Consider the following 22,638-nt stretch of genomic DNA (forward strand, 5'->3'; position numbering starts at 1 on the left):
CCGCCGATACTAGGCGCTGGTAACGCATTGCAGCCACTTCAGCCGCCATCTTTGTCAGGGGAAGGCTGGCGCTCTAATTCTTCGTTCCTCCCGCCCTCCCAGGATACTTAAGGGCGTGCCTACAGACCCTCGTGAAATTTTGCACATTTAAACCCCTGAGGTGGAAGCCGGGGGATCTTTGCCACACTTGAGCCCTTGAATTTGATTTATATGAATGACTGCTCGTTATTGATTTTAAAATAACGATTTTAAAAAGTGTAATTATTTTAATTGACCATTCTTAAAATATAGTTCCCACCTAGGTGCGAGATTGCTTCGCCCGAGGTGGTCATTGGAACTGCCCTGGTACAGCGCCGCCGATACTAGGCGCTGGTAACGCATTGCAGCCACTTCAGCCGCCATCTTTGTCAGGGGAAGGCTGGCGCTCTAGTTCTTCGTTCCTCCCACCCTCCTCCCACCTTCCCAACCATGTATATGAACAGCAGACCCTCCCGTCCGCGCAGCGGGCTGGCGCAGCGGGCGCGCCAGTGGCGCGCCGAAGGCGCGCCAAAGGCAAGCCCGTCTGCGCCGGGACCGGGCCTAGGGCCACTCCCCCTGTTTCGGGTCTCCCGGCCTCACGAGTCATTTCTTCATCTGCCAAGCTCCTGAGGTTGCGTCACCATCATTCTCAGGTATGTCCTACATTTGATCCACCGTTTCTCACTGGAAATTCCATACCGTACTGTCACTGCTGTAAAACATCTATACCCCTCCATATCAACTCGTCTTCCAAGACCAAAAACAATTCATCCAAGTCCTATTCCATCGCCCTTACCAATGTCCGTTCGCTCGGCAAACACCGACAGGACATAGCTGATTTAATCGAGGATAAAAATTTTGATATTTTATTTTTGACTGAAACATGGATGGATGACTCTTCCGATCCAGATTTGGTCATTGCCGTTCCTAAGGGTTTTTCTATCCATAGATTGGATAGACAGCGCAAGAAAGGCGGTGGTATTGCGATCATTGCTCGTGACATATTAACGGTGAGGACTACCACGATTCTGTCATTGTCTTGCGAAGCCATACAGTTTTCTATTAAACTGACTCCCTCCTATAATTTTAAAGGGATCCTCCTGTATCGACCACCGGGATCAAGGGCCGGCTTCATCTCTGACTTCAGGTCTATCCTAGAATCGTCCGCCCTTGATAACTCTTTAACAGTCTTAGGAGATTTTAACTTTCATTTCGATAAAACCGAGGATGAAGACACTGCTTCTTTAATCGCTGACATGGCAACCTTTGGTCTTCCATTATTGGTCAAATCGTCCACACACGACGGAGGCCATATATTGGACGGCATTTTTTCCAATTCAGATGATCTCCATATTTCTCAAATCCTTCCCCTCACTTGGTCTGACCACCATGCAATCTTGGCTTTGTTGACCTTTCACGATTCTAGTGCCCCCACAGTATCCTCAATCCACCGTCAACCATTTTTGGCGTGGAACGATATCAATAGCACCAACCTTAATATGCTCTCGACTAATTCCATTCCCTCCTTATCAGCTGACCCCAATATTGCTACCACTCAATATCATGAGTGGCTGGGTTCGGCTGCCACCTCATTGACCCCGGTCAAACAGCGGTCCCGTAATAGACTTGCCCCTTCGGCTCCCTGGTATACGGAGGTCTTAAGAACACAAAAACAACAGTGCAGGAATAAAGAAAGGCATTGGCGAAAAGACTATTCTGAAGAAGCCAAAGTGCTGTACAAAGAAACGGTGGCTAAATATAAATCTATGATCAGTGAGGCTAAGAAAAAGTTTTTTTTCTAATTCTAATATGGCCCTGTATGAAACTACTAAACAGTTAGCTGGTCATTCTTCTAATCTGACACCACCTCCCTCCCAACTGCTATGTGACGCCCTGGCCAAATTCTTTTTTAGTAAGGTCAATGACATTTACACGGCCTTTTCAAATAACACTGATACACCCCCCATAACGACTCCTGTCAACCGCACAGGTTCCACTCTCACTCAATTTGCAGATATTTCCAGCTCCCAGACAGCGGACATTTTATCTACGATCAGATCAGGCTCGGCACTTGACCCTTGACCTTTTAAAGTAATTTTACCAGTTATTGAGGTGCTTCTCCCAGCTATTACTTCAATTTGCAATTCCATGTTTAGGACTGGAATTTACCAAGCCATTCTTAAAAAAAACCTTCTCAAACCATTATTAAAAAAGTCAAATCTGGATATGACCGACCCAAAGAGTTACCGCCCAATCGCTAGTCTCCCAGTTCTGGCAAAAATTGCAGAAAAAGCATTGAATTTACAACTTTCTGCTTTTATAGAGAAACACCATTTACTTGATGAATCCCAGTTTGGTTTCCGCCGATTCCCTGGGACGGAGACGGCATTGATTAAAGCCGCGGATGATATTAGATCCATCCGTGATGCTGGGGGCACAGCAGTATTAATACTGCTTGATCTATCGGCGGCTTTCGACACGGTCGATCATGCAACTCTGATCGACCGTGTCGAAAACATGGGTGTCCAACAAACTGCCAAGAAACTCTTGGCCTCATTTTTGGCCGATAGGACTCAGGTGGTCACTCTAGGACCTTTTTATTCTTCCACTCTGTCGCTGCCATGTGGGGTACCTCAAGGCTCATCCCTAAGTCCGACACTTTTTAATATCTACGTGTCGGACTTAGCTAACGTCATTCGAGCTTACGGGATGAGCCTTACCTCATATGCAGACGACACTCAGTTGGTCCTCGCCATCAAAAATGATGGCCATAAAATAGCTGAGGTTTTTAAATCGGGCATGTTGGCAATTGGGGATTGGATGGCCTCCAATTGCCTTAAATTAAATTCCGACAAGACGGAAGTAGTCATCTTCGGACATCTTACCCCTGAATGGTCATCCTGTTGGTGGCCCGTGTCCTTAGGTCCTCCCCCTAAGCCAGTCAGTAAGGTGAGGAACCTGGGCGTCATCTTCGATGACCGCCTTAACTTCGTCCCACATGCCAATCAAATCACTTCCTCTGCTTTTTACAAACTGAAACTTATCAAAAAAAATCCCCCTTTCCTTCCTGCCACAGCTGGCAAAACATTGGTGACCTCCCTGGTATTATCCACTAAGGATTATTGCAATGCCTTGTTCATAAATGCACAGGGAAGAGTTATAAACAAACTTCAGACCATTCAAAATTCAGCCGCTAGGCTTCTGGGCAAGATTCCCAAATATCTATCTGCCTCAGAAACCATAAGAGATTTACACTGGTTACCCTTCAGAAACAGGATAAAGTTCAAAACCCTGTGTATCGTGTACAAGGCGTTGCACAACCTGGGACCAGTCTTTCTTACTCAAAATCTGATTCCTTACTGTCCCCACAGAACACTACGCTCTTCCACCTCAAAAGACCTTACGATTCCTCGTACTAAATCGGTCACTTGGGGTGACAGAAGATTCTTGGTGTCAGCTCCTAAATTATGGAACACACTGCCACTTTCGATAAAAACAAGCCCCTCTCTCTGGTCTTTTCGCAAACAACTCAAGACCTGGCTTATTAATCATTAACCCCAGTTTCTCCCTCTCCGGTTAAATACTGCAGATATCCTAGCGCCGAGACGCCCATGGGCCTTTGTTCGCGCTTTAGAAATGTTATTAATAAATAAATAAATAAATATTTGACTTCAAAAGGAGCAAAACACCAAGAAGAACAGCACCAAAGTACTTAAAAGCACTTAACTTGAACAACAAAGTGAAAAATCACCAATAAACCCTTAAAAAGGGAGAGCTCAATGCTCCAGGGTCCTGCTTGCAGGAGCCGGAAAAAAGAACTGAAAGTAAATGGGACCTGCAGTGCATTCTGGGATACTGTGAAGTTCTGGAAGGTTCTCTTAAAGGCACAGTATCCTGTTCTGAGCCACATAATGGCAGCCTATGGGGCTTGTCTGTCCAGGTCCTCCTCTCTATCATTCCAGAGGGTGTTTGCTGTTGAAGCAAGGGAAATCTGTACAGGCTTTGCTGTTTTGTGGATTTTGTGGTGGAATTTCTAGTTGAAGTACTGGACAGTGTAGCTTTTATAGGCTGCATTATCGGTCTTTAAATTCTCTCTTAAGTGTCTGTGCAGTTCCGCATTTTTTCGACACTTTAAGAGATTATTTTTGATTGTTCCGGGGTCCACGCACATGGGCGGGACTATTCACTAGATTATGACTATCCACAGAGATCCCCTACTACAGAAGAATATTTAGTGTGCATGACGTGGGGATTTTTAAACTCATGTTATGTTATGTTATAAAGAATTTCTACAGCGCACGTAAACCGGATGGTTTCATGGCACTAGCTCTATAGTGTGTCGAACCAAGGGCGAGTTTACTCATGTGCCTGCCCAAACAGCCATGTCTTGAGCAATTTCCTGAAGCTCATAAGGTTGTTACAAGACCAGATCTCCAGTGGAAAAGAGTTCCACAATTTGGGGGGGCCAAGGAGGCACACCTGCATCCTCCCTGGCATTTTAACTTGAAGGCAGGGGTGTTTAACAGCTGAAGGTGGGCTGAGAGCAGGTTGCAGGATGGGGTATACCTAGATAACAGGCAGTTGATGAATTTAGGGCTCCGGCAGTATAGAAACTTATAAATTAATCAACCCAATTTGAATGCCGCGCGTTGGGAAATGGGGAGCCAGGGGAGTTTATGTGGTAGGGGTCTGGCAGATTGCTATCTTGCTTGCTTGTGGATCAGTCTCGCAGCTTGGTTCTGGACCAACTGGAGACATTTAATTAAGTAGAGTGGCATGCGGAGGTAGATTGAATTGGCAAAGTCTAGGTGTGAAAGTACCAAGGCAATCACTACCTGTATCAGTGCTGCGTGGGTGAGCAGATGGCTGATCTTCCTGATTTTGCACAGGTGGAAAAAGCAGGCCGAGACCACTGCCCCTACTTGAGATTTTAGTGAGAGATCGTCATTTATGCTAACCCATAGGCGTTTGACAGAGGAGGACGGGGCGGGTGGGGATCCAAGTTCCGTCTGCCAGTCCTGTCCTTCAAGGACTGGATCAGGGGCAGGAGATACAAATTGAACACGTGGGGGGATAGTGACGATCCCTGTGGGACCCCACACGTAGTCGCGATTTTAGGGGCGGTGAATGGGGCAAGTCGTACTGCTTGGGTACAGCCCTCGAGAAATGAGCCGATCCAATCGAGAGCTGACCCTTGGATGCCTGCACGTCTAACACGGTCCATCAGGATTTTATGGTTGACCGTGTCAAACGCGGCAACAGATCTAGGAGCACCAGGGCCTGAGGGATGCCATTATCAGCGTTAGCAGGTAAGGCGTCCAATACTGCGATAATCACTGTCTCTGTGGAGTGGGCGGGGTGGAAGCCCACTTGTTGGGGATCTAGGTATTCAGGGTGTTCTATGAAGTTGGATAGGCACTTTGCTACGTGTGCCTCCAGAACCTTGTAGGGGAGCAAGGAAATGGGGTGATAATTAGATAAATTCAGGGGGTCGGCTCCCGGTTTCTTTAGTTGTTGCAGGTTGCTCAGGAACCACCTGCTAACAAGAGTTTAGAAGGCTGATGTGCCCAGGTAAGTACCTCATCACCAATTCATGCCAACTTAAAAGTGTGAATGAAAACATATAGGCAGTCAATTTATTCATACAGTGGCAGGGAACACCAATCTCAGAAGGCCAACTGTAGTACAAGAGAAATCTACAATACGTGTATTCCGATCATCCAATCATAAAATAACCAGAGCTGAAGCCACTAAATGGAAATCAGAAACAGAACAAATAAGTTACTTACTTTCAGTAAAGTTCTTTCTAGTAGATACGCAACAAGCAGATTTCTATATACATTTCAATTTTATTTATTGCATTTAGTCAACAAAGGAACTTAGCTTACAAAAATGTAAACTTTGCGGATGTAGACCAAGTAGGGTTAGTCAGTGAGCATCAAAGTCGTCGTCAGAGTAGGGCAATAACTAAGAATGTTAGAAACTAAGAGATGTTCAAAGGTCATAGGAGTCATTCATGGAGGAAACATTTTTTGGCTTCAGTGAAGTTCGCTGGAGTAAACTTGTTTCTGTATTCAGAGTCCTTTTATGTATAATGGGTCTTTGTCACAGCCTTTTCGGATTTATTTGGCTATTGTGATGGTATTTCCTCAGCTCTTGGAGTGACCAGTGTCTAGAGAAAACTGGGAGTATGTGGGGCTAGAATTGGGAAAACACAGGATTACATTTTGTGCCACTGATTCTTCAAATTTTTGTGAAAGTTTTTCCTTTGGGGCTCTCTTACTCCTTAATAATGACCATTTGTTGTTTCTCTTTCATCATAAGGTTTAGATCGCGACCCAAAGTATTTGTTGATAGGCTCCCTAATAGGCATAGTTTCATCTCTTTGTAGTTTCAGATGTCGGAGTCCTCGCAGACTTCCAATAGAGACCTCTTCTACAGGATTTGTTCCATTTGCAGAAGAAAGGGACAAGGTAGAGTTTCTCCGTTTTCCAACAATGACATCTTTTTTTATTTAAATCTCTTTGATCCCAGAAACATCTATAATTTGGTAGACCTCGGATGTTAAATCTTGTGATATACAAAAGTCATGTGTCTTTCTTTGTCATCATGATAGTATGTAGTTAAAGATGTTTGTCCAGAGCAGGTGCTTTACCTTTTCAATTTTGGTTTGTGATGGGCATTTTTCTATTTTCCTATAGATTAGTTCTAGATGCTTTTTCGTTTGTGATGTGTTTTGTCAGTTTCACAAACTAAAGAAGAGAGTCCATTCTCTGCACTCCTTCAGAATATTTTTTGTGATTGCAGGGAGTTTCATCTGAGGGGAGTCCTTTACAGCATTTATCCTCTAAACGGTTTGTTGCAGCTGCACTCCTTTTGGACACATAGCAGCAAATTGTTTTATAAATTGCAGTTTTCTTTGCATTCTGCATAATTGGTAGCTCAAGTGGTAAAAGACACAAATTCAGTCTCAGAGTACTTTCAATTTTGGATGGATCGAACAACCTCTGGGATTCATGTCATTGATCCACTACCTGATGGTTTGGCAAATCTGGCCATATCCTGTGCAGGCTTTTGCCTTGCCTGTCGGTGTTTAATTAACAGCTTTGCTAGCATTGCTTCACGGTGATTGCACCTCTTCATTTTCTTCAATGTTGTTTCCCGTCATTGTGATGTTCCTTTCAACTTGTACCAAGCATCAATGGGTGAATCCTCGCTGATGATGGAACCGAATCAATGACACCACTTACTTGCATAAAGGAACGATTACAAGAGTTTCCAGTTGCAAGATGGAGCCTGGGGAGATTATGCAGGCAGGGAATCTGTGGATACAAATATCCATCTCAATGATAGGTTAAAATTGAAGAATCGAATGTCAGGGTTGTGCATGTGTAAAAACTTGTGCTTTCATTTTGCACTTGTTAACAAAGATAAAATGTGAACGGAGAGAGAACAGCAGGGCTAAGTAATAAAGTAAGTAAGGAAAGAAAGTCTAAGCTGAACAGGAGGCGGTAGGGACGAAGAGAATGCAGACGTTGGAGATTTTCTTCCTTTTTTTTTTTTTTTAAAAAGAGTACAGACATCCACAACCCTATATCATGAGGCAGTCTCTCACGCATGGGACATCAATCACAGTCAGTTAAAACCCTCAGAAATAGATAAGTGTCATCAGCATACTGATGCAGGGAGATGCTTCCTATAAGACTTAAGTCCCCCAGTGGGCAATAGTAGATATTAAATAAAGCAGGAGACAAAACTGAGCATCAGTGCACTGTGCAAGACATAAGAAGAAGGGCAGGGTTAACCTGAATAGCCTGGAGCTCCATTGTAGTCCTGATCACCCAGCACCCATGTGCTCTGTGAAGATAGATAGGAGGACCTCGTGGTTGATCAAGTCAGAGCTCAGTGAGCACCAGCAGGCCAACCTTTAATACAGCGTGCTTATTTAGGGCCAGATGTAGGTAAATTCAATTTAGCGAGTCCTTAATAGCGATTTTTAACGAATTGCTATTAAGGACTCGCAAATTGAATGTAGGTAGGAATCGATAAAATATTAGCGATTCCTTAATATTCCTTAATAACAAACTGCTAATTGAGATTCGTTAATAAGGAATACTTAGCCATTCATTCCTATGGGCCAGGAGGCAGGCAAAGTCCAGGGAGCAGGAACGGCAGGTCAAGTGCAGCAACACCCCTCAGCAAGGACGACAAATCCAATGAGGTGAGGGCCCTCGGCAGGTTTATTGAGCCGGGAGGTTGGGGCGGGAAGAGGACCAGCTGCGGCAGTTTAAGCAATGCACTGCCCGCTGGTCCTCGCAGTCCCGCTGTGGTCCGGTGGCAAGTCTCTTCCGCCTCCTTTGCAATCAGCACCAAAGTCACCCCCTCACGAGCGGCTCCCGCGGAGCAGGGGCCGCGAGAAGCAGGCAAAGTCCAGGGAGCAGGAACGGCGAAAAGAGCACACCCGCAGGTCAAGGGCAGCAACACCCCTCAGCAAGGACGCCAAATCCACTACTTAAATGTTCAAGATAATTCAAAGCCTTTTCCTTAATTCCACAACAAATTATAGAGGTTTTAATAGCAAAAAGGGCTAATCTTACACAATCTAGAAACTCAATGAGCAGAAATCCTGCACAGATTTCCCAATGTATTAGTGCAGATGAAGATACGTAAAGAAACAAGAAATATCAAAATAGAGTTAGAAATAAACCTGCCTTTTTCCCCAGTTCTTCACACACAGCGTTCAACACAATCTTGTGATGAGCAAATACCAAAAACTTCTCTCGCCCACTTTCCAATAAGTCCAGGATGTATTCTCTGCAGCAAATAAAGAGAAAAAAACACAAATGCATGTTTAAAACATTGGTACACAAGCAGCCAATGATGTCAGCCATTGCTGTGAAAGTGGACATCCACAAGCTACTAATACCAGACACTCGCTTGCAGCAAAGGAGGGATTCAGCAAGGGGGGAGAAGCCATGGCACTACCACTTCTGTAGCTAGAAACACTACTTCTGCAATGAATTCACCTCTTTACCTGTTGGTGTCTTTTATGTGTAAGAAACGTGTCCTGTCCAGGAGCTGCAAAGGAGACTAAGGGCTACCATCAGAGCCACTGGGTGAAAATTAGAAGTAATGTTGCAGATTCAATGGTAAATGTGATATCCCAACGACTAGTTCTCAACTGGATTTCACGGAGATCAGGTGTGTCCAATGTTGGTGCTGGAAGGCCTGATCGTTTGGAGATCCATAAGATGAATTTACAAAAATAAATCACAAATAAAATAGTCTGCTCCTACCCTGAAAATCTGGCCTAATGAGGCCTACCTGGCTCAGAGAGGACACCTATGATTTTAAATGTGTAATAGGTGAAAAACATTATTTTAACCTCCTTTACCAAGGATCCAAAGTTCAATGTCTCCACTTTATATCACTTCTTCCCTCTTCCATCACCAGAACACTTGTGCTTATGACACTTCTATCCCCTCCATCCAACTGATGCCCATTTTATCCGCCCACGGCTGTAACTTTAAAGCACACATGCTCTTTTTGTATCAGAAAGAAAATTTTAAAACAGGATAATTCATTATTGTGTTATCAATTTAGACATTCACAATACAGTGCAACTGTTTACACTTTGAGTTCTTTCAATCTACAATAATCAGACTGTGTGAAAATTAAAGATGTATAATACATCTATGTGTGCAAGCATAACGCAGCTTGAGCGGCCCCGTGACGCACAATACACTTTGCTGCAGCGCATGTTTGGGAAACCTATATTAGCACAGATAATGTCATAAGATGAAGAGAAGACATGTGTGCTCAGCATCATTTGCAGGCCTCTAAGCTCCAGTAACCATCAGTACCAACAGCTTGACTGGATACTGGAAAATGATGCTTCAGTTTAAAGTAACTTCACATCTTTTACATGTGAAAGTATCAGCATGTGATGTGAGAAACTCTTGTTGCCCTCTCGTTGCAGAGCTGTGGTTTGCATGGCCTGTGAATGGAACCCCTGCTAATAGGAAACCAGGGCCTTACGTGACTGCTCGCAGCTTGGCTTCAGCGGTCCTGTTGAAGAAGAGGAGAAGGGCTTCTTTCTCCTGAATTTTCTGTTAAGAAGAAGAAAGAAGTTAATGAAAGAGCAATCTAGGATCAATCTTTTACAGATGCTATCCATTTGAGGAGAAATAGAAACAGATACCAACAACCAAAACAAGAATGACAAATCAACCACCATAAGCAAACAATGGATCAGTGGCACAATGCAGGCATCGCATAAAGAACTGGGATCTGCCGGACAGGAGCAAGGATAATGGAGGAGCCACATTGACAGAGGTTTTTAAAGAAAAAATACGATGGTTCATTAGGGCTGAGAGCCAGAAGTCACCCATAATGGACTACATTCCAGCAGCCATTTCAGTTCAATTTAATGATAAGTAAAAACCTGCCACCTCTCCAATAAAGGAAGAGGCAAAGAGGGATATCTGCGAATAAAATGAAGTTACTCATGACGCACACTTAGAATTACAGACAAGTAAACCTGTCATCTCTATAATGGGATCTTCATCAAGCTACCCTTAAAACAAGATTACCTAAGATTAGAGGCAATACATCTTACCTTCTTAATGAAATCATCAGAATCAATAACCTCAGACCAGAATATGAAGCAGCACAGCTTGAAAGAGAGGCTGCTAGGACAAAGACATTAAATTGGCTCCCTTGCTTGCCAAACCTGAGAAGTATACGCTCAGATATTATATTACTCAATAATAACTATAAAAAAGAACGAATATGAGCAGTGCTTAATAAATCGCTGCAATGGGCTCGTTACCTTGGAATGCTGCATTAGCAGCTTCCCCAGCTGAAAGGAGCGGCAGCCCACCTTGCAGGGGCCATTAGCTTGTTCAACGCCTACAGCAATCAACTACCCATCCAGAGAAAGTTGATGTATATAAAAGCCTGGCTTGCACCAGTGGACGAATATGCAAAAGGTAGGCTGGATGAATGATCTCATATTCGTCTTTAAATACTGGTACTATCTGAGCAGTCTTTTGATGTCTAATATGTAGAGACTGCTCCGCTGGGGAAGATGAAGTAGGACAGAGAAGAAGTCAAAATGACTGGCATGGAAACCTGAGACAACTGTAGGAATAGGGATGAGTGCAACAAATTGAGTCCCACGAAAAATCACGACAGGCTTATGTATACGAAGATTCTAGAAGTAGTACTCGCTGAGACAATGAAATGCTACATTCTACAAGATGTATTTTAGATTATACAAAGGCTGAAAAGAATGGCCAGAGTGGTTATTCTGACTTGAAGGCAAACATTATACTGCCTCTCTTTGGTAATGGGTAGTGCAAACAAATATGTATACTCCGGATTTTTCTATACACCATACCTGTTGATACAAGGACTGCACCTGGCCAGGTGGCAATCTATGAAATTGGGTTATTACTTTGAGAGGGGATGAGCCTACTGTGAGAAGTTGGCCTGATAGGTGATGTTTCCAATTCTGGAACCACCTATTATCAGACCAAACAATCCCTTATGGTGTCAGGTTGTAAGTCAACCTTGTTAGACAAGCTATCCTAGGGGTAGCATGGACTAAGCAGCCCAAAGGCTTAACTTAAGAGGTCGTGTTAAGCGAGCTGTTTTACCACATACAATCCTGTAATATCAAATGAAAGGACACCACACAAGTATATATTATAAAAATATATGTGTTTATTACTAAAAACAATCCCCAGTATTCTTTATGAATAAAGGGGCACAAGCGTTAAATCAAAAGCACAGTTTAAACATACAAGTTGCACAATTATGGATGAGGGCGGGTGGCCACTCAAACCATATACTAAACAAGTGGTATAAGAGATACCAATCGAACAGTGGTTAGGCCTAGGGCCTAGGGAATCGCTGGGAGCAGTCAGGACAAGCAGTGCTGAAGTCGGGAGAGGCCCACAGGATTCGGGAGCAGTGCGGAAAGCGCACGCATGCACCAATGTTAACCAATGGTGCGTAAAAGTTGCAAAGTTAAAGTTTAAGGACACTTCCGCTGAACCTAGAGGAACAAAACTTAAGACACAGACCCTAGAGATGTGTACCAGTGTGGGAACACCGGCGGAGCAAAGTTACCTCACCCACAGGAAGCGGGTGCACAGGGTCGAAGTGGCGTCGGGTTTTGACACGCAGGTTCTTGGCGCTTGAAGCTGAAGATGCTGCAGGCGATGTGAAGGAGAAGTGTCCGGTGGATCCAAGGGTGGATCTGAAGTGGTGAAGACCTGAAAGCAGAGGGGACAGTGTTCAAAGTCACTGACCAGTGACCACCGTGGAACCAGATTGGAACCAGGCAAAGTCGGGTGCAAACAGGTGATGAGGTGTTGCTTCTCTCTGCAGCCACGTGGACACGAAGAGGTCAAGGACGTCCAGGAGTCGATCACGAGCTGTCCCTCGAAGGCTCTAGCTGATGGCGGTGTCGGCAACTCGATTGAAGCAAACAAGCCTTGGCTAATGCAAGCCACGGGGAAAGTGAAAAAGGCTTATTACTCGGACCAGCAAGGTCAGAGCGGGTACTCCTTTCTACAGGAGCGAGGGCAGATCTGGAGCAACCAGACCCACAGTGTAAATCGTAGGTTTCGTCGCCAAGATGGTCGCTGACCACGTGACAAGCGGCCGGGATGGCGAGTCGAGTGGCACAAAGCAAAAGGGCCCTACGCAGATCGTGGAGATGCTGGAGGGCTGATCTTTGGTGCAAATGCTGCTCGATTGTGGGGCTTCTCAAACCCCAAAGCACAGAGTCGAGGGTGCCTCGGGTGCTGCGCAGTCAGCGTCTCAGGGGTCTTTCAAGATGTCCGCTCCCACGTCTCTCGGTGCCTCCACGGGTCCCTTCTTTGCAGGGACTGTGGATCGGGCTGGGAGAAGTCTGGGAAGCTGGGTCTTGTCAGGCTCTGCACTCGGGCTCCGGCGGGAGGCGGCGGCAAAGCAGACGTCGAGGTGCTGGGTGGGGCCTGTGTTCACAGGGTGGCCCCTCCTAGGCCACAAGGGAGATGCTCTTCAGTCTTCTGTTCATCAGAATGTCGAAGTCCAGTCGTCTTCTTAGTTTAAAGGTGATTTCAGGATGATCTAAAGTGCATTGGCACTGCTCCCAGTCTTATACTAATTTTGAGGGCTGGATTACCTGCTAGGTCCCCTCCTATGGGTGGGACCCAGGAAGTGGGTGGATACACCCCCTTCCTTTGATCCAGGCCGCCCTGGCACGAGGGCTGGAGTGCCCCAGAACCGGTTTGGCCGGATTATGCAAGGGGCAGCCTTGTGCTCCCCATGCAGTGTCTGGTTTCTTTCAAACCTCCCTGCTACAATCCACTATCTCCTGTCTGAGGGGGTGTAACACCTCCCTGCAACAGGAAACCCTTTGTCCAGGCCCCATTTGGCTGAGTTTCGGTCAGCTTCAGGGGGTCAGACTCTTGTCTGTGGCAGAGGCATCCATTTTGTGGATTTAAGGTCCTTTTAGAAATTAACCGCATTTAAGTAAAGTAACATGTCTTACCCCTCTAGAGGGGTGGAATGCTATCCCCGTCGCCAGAACTGGCGAGGGGATAGTATTCCAAATCGTATGACACCTTACACGACATGTTTTGATAAAGCCAAACCAGAGTTGCTATATAACCGCGAGGATTATAAGGCACTTAAGAGTATATGGCATGGCGTTATCCTGAAACAGCTTAGGGAGTTGTTCCCGACAGCTGCAGACAGGCTCAGCTCATGCTAGAGCTCCATCTCACATGAAACCATGCACTCTGCCTCCAGGATTGATGAGGCCTTCCATAGGAGTGGCTCACAGGTTAATATGTGTCCAGATATAGGTTTAGATATAGGTATACTATATCTAAGCAAGGGGTGATTACACCACCTTACCCCAGCTGAGTGATCAGCCAGTTGTGTCAATTTAAGAACCAGCCAGGGGTGGCAAAAGATATGCTGCAGCCCCTGGTAGGCCTTGGTGGCCCCTATGCCCTGGGCACCTATAGTGCATTATACAGGGGCTGACAAGGAGTCCATTTCCAATTGTGGTATGTACCTAGGGTACATGGAATCCATTTTACAGAGAGAGCAGATGGCCTGGGGCCCTGATTAGCAGGGAACCAGGTCAACTAAGTCAAAAAACCAGCTAAACACAGGCAAAAAATCTGGGGTAACCATAGTCAGGTAGCCACCTTCCTACACAACCCCCCCCCCCCCCCCAAACGAAAGGAGATAAGGCTATCCTTGGCCAGGTAAGCCTATATTGCCTGAGTGGCCATATAAGGAAGTACCTGCACTAGCATGGGTACCCCCTGTCTCATGGTCCACTAAGCAGTCCCTCACCCTTGGGGTATTAGAGGGTCTCCACATAGGGAATCACTACCTTGGGTGTGTTTATGCAAAGTTAAAGGCTGGTTTGGATATGGAGTATTGAAGTGAGGCTCTACTAATTTAGGGCTTAGCTTCCTCCAATTATCTTCCACCATGTGTGCCTTTCTTTCTTCAACTGAGTTGCACTGTGCTCTCAGGGTCAACCTCTGGCTACCTAAAGCTGGAGGCTGGGTCCCTCTGTTTGGCTTGCTGGAGGGACAGTTCAGGTTTGGGCCCTTTGGGTCCCAGGTTTGGCTGTGCCCAACAGAATCCATCTGTGGGAGGTCCCTAACTGTTTTTAAGGGGGCTCCCTCAGGAGTTTTTAAAGTTTTCACCTCACTAGGGCTACTAGTTTTGGTGCCCCTAATCTGTTGATGGGGGTGCTTTATTTGACAGTGGGCCCTCTGGGTCTCACTGTCCTTCTTGTCCTCTGCAGCCCTGGGCTGGCTAAGGCAAGGTAGAGAGGGGCAGGTTACCTGCTCCAGACTGGGTCCCACCCGAGAAGGGTCCACTGACATCAGAGGTTCTGTCAGGCTAGGCCCAACCACCTCTGGGGCAGTTCCTTCATCAGGGGTAAGATCAGTTCCCTGAGGAGGCTGATCCTGTCCTAAAGTCTGGTGAGGGGGAGATTCCTCTTCCTCCTCCATGCTCTCAGTTTGTGTGGAGTTATCCATCATTTCAGGTTTCACAACACACATATCAGTTTGAGTTTGGGCTGTGGCCCTCACAGCCCCACCAACCTTTTCAGGAGGAGACTCAGTTTGGGTTTCTGCTGTTATCATAACAGCTTTGCTATTCTGTTCAGGAAGAGCTTTTGCTAAAGATGGGGCAGAGAGTTTCTCAGCCCTACCAACCTTTTCAGGAAGGACATCTTGAATTGGGGCTGTAGCCATTACAGCCCCACTAACCTTTCCATTGGAATTTACCATTCTAGAATGGATTTCCTGTTCAACCTCAGCCCAGGCTGAGATTTCCAAATCATTACCAAGTAGACAGTCCACAGGCAAGTTTGATGACACTGCCCCTCTCTTTGGGCCAATGACACCTCCCCAGCTGAGACTTACTACTGCCATGGGATGATTTGTTTTGATGCCATCAATGTTTGTTACCTGGTATGTGGCACCAGGTAAAAGTTGCTTAGAGGGGACTATACAGTCAGCCACCATGGTGATGCTAGCCCCTGTGTCTCTAAAAGCTTCAACTTTCAAACCATTGATGATGGGTTCTTGTCTATATTTGCTCAAAGTATTTGGGCAATCAGAGAAGTTGGCAAACCCCCTGCCAGTCTCATAAACAAGATCATTTGGGGAGGGGGACCTGGATAGGCCAGGGTCCTCCTGTGCTCCAAAAGTAAACCCACCCAGATTCCTGGGTGTGCTCCCACTTCCTGGGGGATTACTGCTGACAGTAACAGGAGGTGTTGGAGCTGGCTTTGGAGGTATATTCTCTTTATTGTTATTCTTGGGACAACAGCTGTCTGTTTTGTAATGCCCAACCTGTTTACAGGCATAACAATAAGGCTTTTTCTCAGTTGAAGAAGTGTCTTGGGACCCACCCCCATTCTTGGAGTTTTGGGGCCCTGGGGAAGTCTTTTCTTTATTTTTATCCCCACCCGTATCTTGAGGCTTGGTAGACTCCTTCTTCTGGTTACTGTCCTGATTCTTAGGCCTAATCCTGGTTCTGACCCACTTGTCTGCCTTCTTTCCCAATTCTTGGGGAGAGGTCAGATCAGAGTCCACCAGGTGCTGGTGTAAGAGCTGGTTCTGACAATTACTTAGGATCTGCTCCCTCATAATCAAATTATACAATCCTGTAAATTCATGTACTTTGCTGCCATGTAGCCAACCCTCCAGAGCCTTAGTTGCACAATCAACAAAATCAGTCCAGTCCTGAGTCTGTGTCTTCTGGGTGTCTCTGAACTTTAACCTGTACTGTTCAGTGGTTAAGCCAAACCCATCTATCAGAACACTCTTCAGGACTTTGTAATTGTTTGCATCCTCATGTCTAACAGTGAGGAGCTTATCTCTCCCTTTCTCTGAAAAGGAGTACCATAAGATTGCTGCCCACTGTTCCTCAGGAACCTGCTGTACCATGCAGGCTCTCTCAAGAGCAGTTATCCACTTGTGGATGTCATCCCCTTCCTTGTAGGGGGGCACAATCTTTGTCAGGTTTCTACTATCATAGGACCTGGGTTTCTCTTTAGGAATATTGCTGCCACCAGTGGCATCTAAGCCACACAATTTTTGCTCTCTTGCCAAGGCAAGTCTAGCTTGAGCCAAGGCTACCTCCTCCCTCTCTATCTGGAGTTTGACAGCCCTCATTCTGGCCCTATGCTCTAGCTTTTGAGAAGCAGTCATGCCTCTCTGTGATTCTCTGGAGGCACTAGAAATATGAGAGTCCCCTGAGGGAGATCTCACTCTTCTGTTGCCTGGGAGAATAACATGGTGGGATCTGGGGAGGTGCTGGCCCTCTCCATTCCCCAGTAGGTCTAAGTTGGCCTGGCTAAGCCTGGCAACTGGGACCTGGCTACCCCTCTGATCCTGATCTTCTGGGTCCTCAACTTCTGAGTCCTCCTCCTCCTCATCTTCCTCCTGAGGGGGATCAGTTACAGGGGGGTTCCCTCCATTTCCTGTTTCTAGGGAAGCTTCCTTTGCCCTTTCTAAGTCATCCTGCTCTAGGATGGCTACCAGGATTTGGCAGGTGGGGCTTCTGCCCCTTTTTAACCCTCTTGATTTGCACAAGGCAACCAAGTCTTTTCGGGTTAGTTTGTCATAACTGAAAGTTGCCTGGGTAAGGTCAACTGTCACAGGAGTAGACCCTGAGGCTTTTCCTGTGTCAGACATGACTCTAGTGTGGTGTAAGTGATGCACCTACCTACACTAAGTGTTTCCCTACTGTACCTTACTAGTGAGTTGTAGTCAGGGTGTGCTACTCCCTTTAATCTACAACTACTAAGTTCAGTAGAACTTAATATGCTAAGCTTTTGATTTATATGTACCTAGAGGTACTTGATGTGATCTTTCAATTTGATACAAAGATTGCAATGGTAAAACAACAGCAAGCTCAAATCCGCACCGCTGCTCACCAATGTGAGAAGTTGGCCTGATAGGTGATGTTTCCAATTCTGGAACCACCTATTATCAGACCAAACAATCCCTTATGGTGTCAGGTTGTAAGTCAACCTTGTTAGACAAGCTATCCTAGGGGTAGCATGGACTAAGCAGCCCAAAGGCTTAACTTAAGAGGTCGTGTTAAGCGAGCTGTTTTACCACATACAATCCTGTAATATCAAATGAAAGGACACCACACAAGTATATATTATAAAAATATATGTGTTTATTACTAAAAACAATCCCCAGTATTCTTTATGAATAAAGGGGCACAAGCGTTAAATCAAAAGCACAGTTTAAACATAAAAGTTGCACAATTATGGATGAGGGCGGGTGGCCACTCAAACCATATACTAAACAAGTGGTATAAGAGATACCAATCGAACAGTGGTTAGGCCTAGGGCCTAGGGAATCGCTGGGAGCAGTCAGGACAAGCAGTGCTGAAGTCGGGAGAGGCCCACAGGATTCGGGAGCAGTGCGGAAAGCGCATGCATGCACCAATGTTAACCAATGGTGCGTAAAAGTTGCAAAGTTAAAGTTTAAGGACACTTCCGCTGAACCTAGAGGAACAAAACTTAAGACACAGACCCTAGAGATGTGTACCAGTGTGGGAACACCGGCGGAGCAAAGTTACCTCACCCACAGGAAGCGGGTGCACAGGGTCGAAGTGGCGTCGGGTTTTGACACGCAGGTTCTTGGCGCTTGAAGCTGAAGATGCTGCAGGCGATGTGAAGGAGAAGTGTCCGGTGGATCCAAGGGTGGTTCTGAAGTGGTGAAGACCTGAAAGCAGAGGGGACAGTGTTCAAAGTCACTGCCCAGTGACCACCGTGGAACCAGATTGGAACCAGGCAAAGTCGGGTGCAAACAGGTGATGAGGTGTTGCTTCTCTCTGCAGCCACGTGGACACGAAGAGGTCAAGGACGTCCAGGAGTCGATCACGAGCTGTCCCTCGAAGGCTCTAGCTGATGGCGGTGTCGGCAACTCGATTGAAGCAAACAAGCCTTGGCTAATGCAAGCCACGGGGAAAGTGAAAAAGGCTTATTACTCGGACCAGCAAGGTCAGAGCGGGTACTCCTTTCTACAGGAGCGAGGGCAGATCTGGAGCAACCAGACCCACAGTGTAAATCGTAGGTTTCGTCGCCAAGATGGTCGCTGACCACGTGACAAGCGGCCGGGATGGCGAGTCGAGTGGCACAAAGCAAAAGGGCCCCACGCAGATCGTGGAGATGCTGGAGGGCTGATCTTTGGTGCAAATGCTGCTCGATTGTGGGGCTTCTCAAACCCCAAAGCACAGAGTCGAGGGTGCCTCGGGTGCTGCGCAGTCAGCGTCTCAGGGGTCTTTCAAGATGTCCGCTCCCACGTCTCTCGGTGCCTCCACGGGTCCCTTCTTTGCAGGGACTGTGGATCGGGCTGGGAGAAGTCTGGGAAGCTGGGTCTTGTCAGGCTCTGCACTCGGGCTCCGGCGGGAGGCGGCGGCAAAGCAGACGTCGAGGTGCTGGGTGGGGCCTGTGTTCACAGGGTGGCCCCTCCTAGGCCACAAGGGAGATGCTCTTCAGTCTTCTGTTCATCAGAATGTCGAAGTCCAGTCGTCTTCTTAGTTTAAAGGTGATTTCAGGATGATCTAAAGTGCATTGGCACTGCTCCCAGTCTTATACTAATTTTGGGGGCTGGATTACCTGCTAGGTCCCCTCCTATGGGTGGGACCCAGGAAGTGGGTGGATACACCCCCTTCCTTTGATCCAGGCCGCCCTGGCACGAGGGCTGGAGTGCCCCAGAACCGGTTTGGCCGGATTATGCAAGGGGCAGCCTTGTGCTCCCCATGCAGTGTCTGGTTTCTTTCAAACCTCCCTGCTACAATCCACTATCTCCTGTCTGAGGGGGTGTAACACCTCCCTGCAACAGGAAACCCTTTGTCCAGGCCCCATTTGGCTGAGTTTCGGTCAGCTTCAGGGGGTCAGAGTCTTGTCTGTGGCAGAGGCATCCATTTTGTGGATCTAAGGTCCTTTTAGAAATTAACCGCATTTAAGTAAAGTAACATGTCTTACCCCTCTAGAGGGGTGGAATGCTATCCCCGTCGCCAGAACTGGCGAGGGGATAGTATTCCAAATCGTATGACACCTTACACGACATGTTTTGATAAAGCCAAACCAGAGTTGCTATATAACCGCGAGGATTATAAGGCACTTAAGAGTATATGGTATGGCGTTATCCTGAAACAGCTTAGGGAGTTGTTCCCGACAGCTGCAGACAGGCTCAGCTCATGCTAGAGCTCCATCTCACATGAAACCACGCACTCTGCCTCCAGGATTGATGAGGCCTTCCATAGGAGTGGCTCACAGGTTAATATGTGTCCAGATATAGGTTTAGAAATAGGTATACTATATCTAAGCAAGGGGTGATTACACCACCTTACCCCAGCTGAGTGATCAGCCAGTTGTGTCAATTTAAGAACCAGCCAGGGGTGGCAAAAGATATGCTGCAGCCCCTGGTAGGCCTTGGTGGCCCCTATGCCCTGGGCACCTATAGTGCATTATACAGGGGCTGACAAGGAGTCCATTTCCAATTGTGGTATGTACCTAGGGTACATGGAATCCATTTTACAGAGAGAGCAGATGGCCTGGGGCCCTGATTAGCAGGGAACCAGGTCAACTAAGTCAAAAAACCAGCTAAACACAGGCAAAAAATCTGGGGTAACCATAGTCAGGTAGCCACCATCCTACACCTACCAACCTGACATACAACTTGTTTGGGTCACAACACATTTCAAAAAGAAACTCTGCCTAACCTCCAGTAGCTATGGAACGGAGTCTTACGTTCAAGCAGTACCAAATAACATTAAAGTCAAGATCACAAGACATTAGAATTCCTAAACCAATTTAGAAAAATGTAATTAACAGAATAACATTAAAATGGTTGAAAACTGATTAAGGGAAACTACAGGCACAGACTTTTAAATTTTAAAGCAAAGAAGCACCAAAATAGGCAAAGAATAAGTCAAAGTCAATGTCTGTAGTAGACCAAGTTGTGATTTCAGGATGACCTCTATGGAGTGGAGATGGATAATCCTGAATGGTCAAAGTGGTAACAATTTTAACTTTTCTGGTTCTCAAAAATCCTTAAGTAGGCCAAGGTAGGACGTTGAAGCCAACAAGAATTTTTCGGTGTCGGATATATTGGCGTCAAGCACCTGAATCCTTCAGTTTTCGTGCAGAAAGCTCTGTGTGACAAAGCCGATCTTTGCTGCTGTGGTTGTCTTTTAGTTTTGCTCTGATCCCAAGTCTACACTCTGACATTTCAGAATTGTGTTTTCCTTCAACACAGCACGGTTCTGCTGTGGCTGATAATTGTTGCAATCCCATGCCAGCCTCAAACTCAAGTGAAAAAGCTGTGAGCGAACCAAACCAGCAATCCAGGTAGAGGGCCCCTTCCTTGGGGAGGGGTTTGGTGTCATTACCATTCCTCCAGATGTATTTTTTTTTGTTTAAAAGAATAGGTCTCAATATTTTTGAAGGTTGGAAATAGAAAGCCTATCCTGGCCTCTCACACTGCCCTAGGTCATCAGAGTAGGCTTTTATGAACCAAGACAGACAGTTTCCACAGGGTCCAGTGCAATCCACTCGCAACTGGCAGTCTGGGTCTTTTTCACATGATGGAGCCCTTCTTCATCTTTCATGTCCCAGAGTTAGTGAACAGGTGGCAGGTCAGATGACCTAGGACAGAGGTTCCAGCCTAGAGTTGCAAGGGGAGATAAGGAGTTCTAAAGGCATTGCTACCAGCAAAGTCAGGCAGAGATTTTCTTTTCATCAGATGTTCTTCCAGATCCAGGAATGTTATGAGGAGTTGATTGTGAGGCGCTAATTTTATTCTGAACACTTGTCAGTGAATGGAGATCTCCCTTGCTCTAATTCCAGTAGAATTCCCATCAAAACTCAGCTCATTTTTTTCAACGCTTTCCATTTCAACTTATTGTAAACCTACTAAGAGTTCCTCTATCAAAACACAAAGCAGACACCCCTCTCAGGAGCTCCGTGTCCTGACTCGAATACAAACGATGGAACAATTTGAATTAATTTGCTAACTATATGAAACTAATCAAATGCAGGATTATTTAAAAAAGTCATTGAGTAAAACTTGCAGAAATCAAATCCTTCGTGCTATGTTTATGGAACTGCCCATCAACGTGTATAGAGCACCCTGGAGAAAACAACCAAGGGCCATAAGGGTTACAGGTTTTATAACTACGGAAGAGAATCGATTGCCCATATACTCTGCCGCTGCCCTGAATTTTTATCTGCACAATGCACTTTACTGGGGCCAATGTTCCTAAAAAATACTAATAAAACCTGTTGAAGTGCACTAGCATTTTGTTTCACTACCATTAACACAATGGAACTTGCTAGTTTTGAAAAATGTATAAACATAGCAATAAAATAAAGATCTTATAATGTCAAATAGCATCCGAAAGAAGGTACGCCAACAATCATTGCAGCCTAGAATATCATAAATTATGACTATGTGGCAACAAAGGAACTTCTCATTGACTTTTTGTATTTGAGTGCTGTTGTAAATTACATTTATATATATCAACAAATTTGTCAGTACACACTGGATGGAGACTCGAGTTGGGGCAAACAGTTTGTAAGCTTTGCAAAAATAATTAATAAGTTGACGGTGGTCAATAATATTGTTCTGGGAAAAACCGAATCCACCATATACATCCGGCAATTCCTCACACCCATGGTGGTTTCAGTTTGGGTTCTCTCACAACATTATTATTGACCACCGTCATTTCATTAAATATTTTTGCAAAGCTTACAAACTGTTTTTCCTGTTTCCAACTAGTCTCCATCCAGTGTGAACTGACAAATGTGTCTCAACTCCTAGTCCAATTCATGCAACCACTTACCCTCCAAAACACACCCCCTGGTTATGCTACAAACCTTTACCTCATCCTCTGTCCACCATGCATCATTCTCACATTCCAAGTTAGGCCTAACAGTCAACCTTGAGAGACAATTCACAACTTTATAGTCCATCCCCGGCAAATTCGAAACAACAAATTGAAAGTCTTGGAGATCCACAATCTACTTGCAAATTTTCGACGATATGTTATCCACAC

At 45.8% G+C, this 22,638-nt stretch overlaps 1 protein-coding gene across 1 annotated transcript in view; it reads right to left on the reverse strand.

Moving 5' to 3' along the window:
• SMARCAL1 (SNF2 related chromatin remodeling annealing helicase 1) overlaps positions 1 to 22,638 on the reverse strand; it is a 326,034-nt gene that overhangs the window by 61,356 nt on the left and 242,040 nt on the right. Inside the window, exons 12-13 of the mRNA XM_078679275.1 lie at positions 10,057 to 10,127; positions 8,730 to 8,832 (exon numbers count right to left, since the gene is read on the reverse strand). Coding sequence (XP_078535401.1) covers positions 8,730 to 8,832; positions 10,057 to 10,127 — 174 coding nt within the window. The remainder of the gene's footprint in view (positions 1 to 8,729; positions 8,833 to 10,056; positions 10,128 to 22,638) is intronic.

The sequence above is a fragment of the Lissotriton helveticus genome, chromosome 3_1 (assembly GCF_964261635.1).
Source record: "Lissotriton helveticus chromosome 3_1, aLisHel1.1, whole genome shotgun sequence".
Taxonomy (NCBI): Eukaryota; Metazoa; Chordata; class Amphibia; order Caudata; family Salamandridae; genus Lissotriton; species Lissotriton helveticus.